A 3,012-nucleotide genomic window follows, 5' to 3' on the forward strand; every position below is an offset into this window, starting at 1 on the left:
TATTTTCTTTCAAAGAGTCTGATGGGTTACTAATGAAAGGTGTAATTATTCCCTTTTACTTGTGAGAAAATTGAGGTGCAGATCATTGTTGCTACCTAGGGGCAAAGTTAAACCAAACCAGTGCTTGGCCAGGGTGATTTCCTGTAACATGATCCCATATTTCCCTCTCTTCTGTGTTCAGTGTGAGCAGAAGGTGGTTTATTTCCATAGAAATTGGAATAACAACTGACCTAAAGATTTATCTCTTCTTTCCCTATAGATCCCAGGATCACTAATGCAATGGCTGAGAGAAGAAACAGTACAATTACCCGGTTCATTCTCTTGGGATTCTATGAATTTCCAAAGCTCACCATTGTCCTGTTTTCAATATTCCTAGGGATCTACCTCCTGACAGTGACTTGGAACTTGGGCCTCATCACCCTCATCAGAATGGATTCCCATCTGCACACACCCATGTACTTTTTCCTCAGTAATCTGTCCTTTCTGGACATCTGCTATGTTTCCACTATATCCCCCAGGATGCTCTCAGACTTCTTCAAGAAGCATAAATTCATCTCCTTTGTGGGGTGCACCATCCAGTACTTCTTCTTTTCTATCCTGGGTCTGACTGAGAGCAGTCTTCTGGCATCCATGGCTTATGATCAATATGCTGCCATTTGTAACCCTCTGCTCTACACAGCCATCATGTCCCCAACCGTCTGTCTGAAAATGCTGGTAGGATCTTGGATAGGTGGATTCTTTGGCTCACTCATCCAACTGTGTGCCTTACTTCAGCTCCATTTCTGTGGACCAGATGTCATTAACCATTTCTTCTGTGACCTGCCCCAACTGATGATCCTGTCTTGCTCTGATACCTTTTTCTTACAAGTTATCTTCTCGGTGCTCACAGTGATCTTTGGATTGACTTCTGTGCTGGTTATCATGATATCATATGGTTATATAATTCTCACTATTTTCACGATCAGTTCAGCTGAAGGCAGGTCCAAGGCTTTCAACACCTGTGCTTCTCACCTGACAGCAGTGACCCTCTTCTATGCCTCAGGAACGTTTGTCTATTTATGGCCCAGCTCTGATGATTCTCTTAGCCAAAGCAAGCTTGCTTCTATTTTATATGTTGTGGTCATTCCCATGTTAGATCCATTGATCTATAGTCTCAGAAACAAGGAAATCAAAGATGCCCTAATCAGATGGAAGAAAAGAATTTTCTCCTAACATTAGTTTTTTTTTTTTTTTACAAGTTTGTCCATCTTATTCCACGATGAGTCATACCAAACATGAATACAGGTTTTAAATAGATACAGTTTAGTATCACCTCAAGACCGGCGGAAAATATTACTTGAGTCTGGCTAGACTTTCATCTATTAATGAAGAGCAATTACTGGTGTTTGTTAATGGGGGTCTTAAAGTAAAATGTTTCTTTTCATCATGCTTTTTTTTTTAATGATACTTTTTTGTGCTTTTGTTGAAAGTTCACACAGCAAATTCAGGTCCCTTTTGACAACTACTACACAGATTGTTCAATGACATTAGTGACTTGTTACACAATGTGTCAAGTTTCTCTTTGTGTTCTCATTGTTCCATGTCTAGTACTCTAGTTTCCCTGCTCCCTTATCTTCTCATTTTTATTTTAGTCTCTTGACATTATTGATTATGGGGTGCCTTTTAGGATCCAGGACACAAAACATATACAACAGTGTATGAAAAATGAAACTTATTACCCTGTAGTAGTTAGCATCAATATCTGCTTCCCCTCCACACCCCGTTGTTGTTAGTTGTTTTTAGGTGCTGTCGAGTCGGTTGTGATTCATAGCGACCCTATGCACAACAGAACGAAACACTGCCTGGTCCTGTGCCACCCTTACAATCGTTGTTATGCTAGAGCTCGTTCTTGTAGCCTCTGTGTCTATCCACCTCTTTGAGGGTCTTCCTCTTTTTTGCTGACCCTGTACTTTGCCAAGCATGATGTCCTCCTCCAAGGACTGATCCCTCCAGACAACATGTCCGAAGTATGTGAGATGCAGTCTCACCATCCTTGCTTCTAAGGAGCATTCTGGTTGCACTTCTTCCAAGACTGATTTGTTCGTTCCTTTGGCAGTCCATGGTATATTCAATATTCTTCGCCAGCATCACAATTCAAAGACCTTAATTCTTCTTCGATCTTCTTTATTCATTGTCCAGCTTTCACATGCATATGATGCAATCGAAAATACCATGGCTTGAGTCAGATGAACCTTGGTCTTCAAGGTGACTTCTTTGCTTTTCACCACTTTAAAGAAGTCCTTTGCAGCAGATTTACCCAATGCAGTGCGTCCTTTGATTTCTCAACTGCTGCTTCCGTGGATGTTGATTGTGGATCCAAGTAAAATGAAATCCTCAACAGCTTCAATCTTTTCTCCATATATCATGATGTTGCTTATTGGTCTCACTGTGAGGATTTTTGTTTTCCTTATTTTGAGGTACAATCCATACTGAAGGCTGTGGTCTCTGATCCTCATTAGTAAGTGTTTCAAGTCCTCTTCAATTTCAGCAAGCAAGGTTGTGTCATCTGCATAACACATGTTGTTAATGAGTCTTTCTCCAAACCTGATGCCCCATTCTTCTTCATATAGCTTAGCTTCCCAGATTATTTGCTCAGCATACAGATTGAATAGGTATGGTGAAAGGCTACAACCCTGATGTACACCCTTCCTTACTTTAAACCAATCAGTATCCCCTCGTTCTGTCTGAACAACTGCCTCTTGATCTATGTAAAGGTTCCTCATGAGCACAATTAAGTGTTCTGGAATTCCCTTTCTTCACAATGTTATCCAAACTTTGTTATGATCCACACAGTCAAATGCCTTTGCATAGTCAAGAAAACCCAGGTAAACTCCTTCTGGTATTCTCTGCTTTCAGCCAGGATCCATCATACATCAGCAATGATATCCCTGGTTTGATGTCCTCTTCTGAAACCAGCCTGAATTTCTGCCAGGTCCCTGTCGATATACTGCTGGAGCTGTTTTTGAATGATCT

At 40.8% G+C, this 3,012-nt stretch overlaps 1 protein-coding gene across 1 annotated transcript; it reads left to right on the forward strand.

Moving 5' to 3' along the window:
* The first annotated feature begins 279 nt into the window (after window positions 1-279).
* On the forward strand, window positions 280-1,212 carry LOC126080864 (olfactory receptor 1440-like). Its single transcript, XM_049892056.1, has one exon. The coding sequence runs from the start codon at window positions 280-282 to the stop codon at window positions 1,210-1,212; it is 933 nt and encodes a 310-aa protein (XP_049748013.1).
* Window positions 1,213-3,012: the final 1,800 nt, after the last annotated feature.

Source organism: Elephas maximus, chromosome 7 (assembly GCF_024166365.1).
Source record: "Elephas maximus indicus isolate mEleMax1 chromosome 7, mEleMax1 primary haplotype, whole genome shotgun sequence".
Taxonomy (NCBI): Eukaryota; Metazoa; Chordata; class Mammalia; order Proboscidea; family Elephantidae; genus Elephas; species Elephas maximus.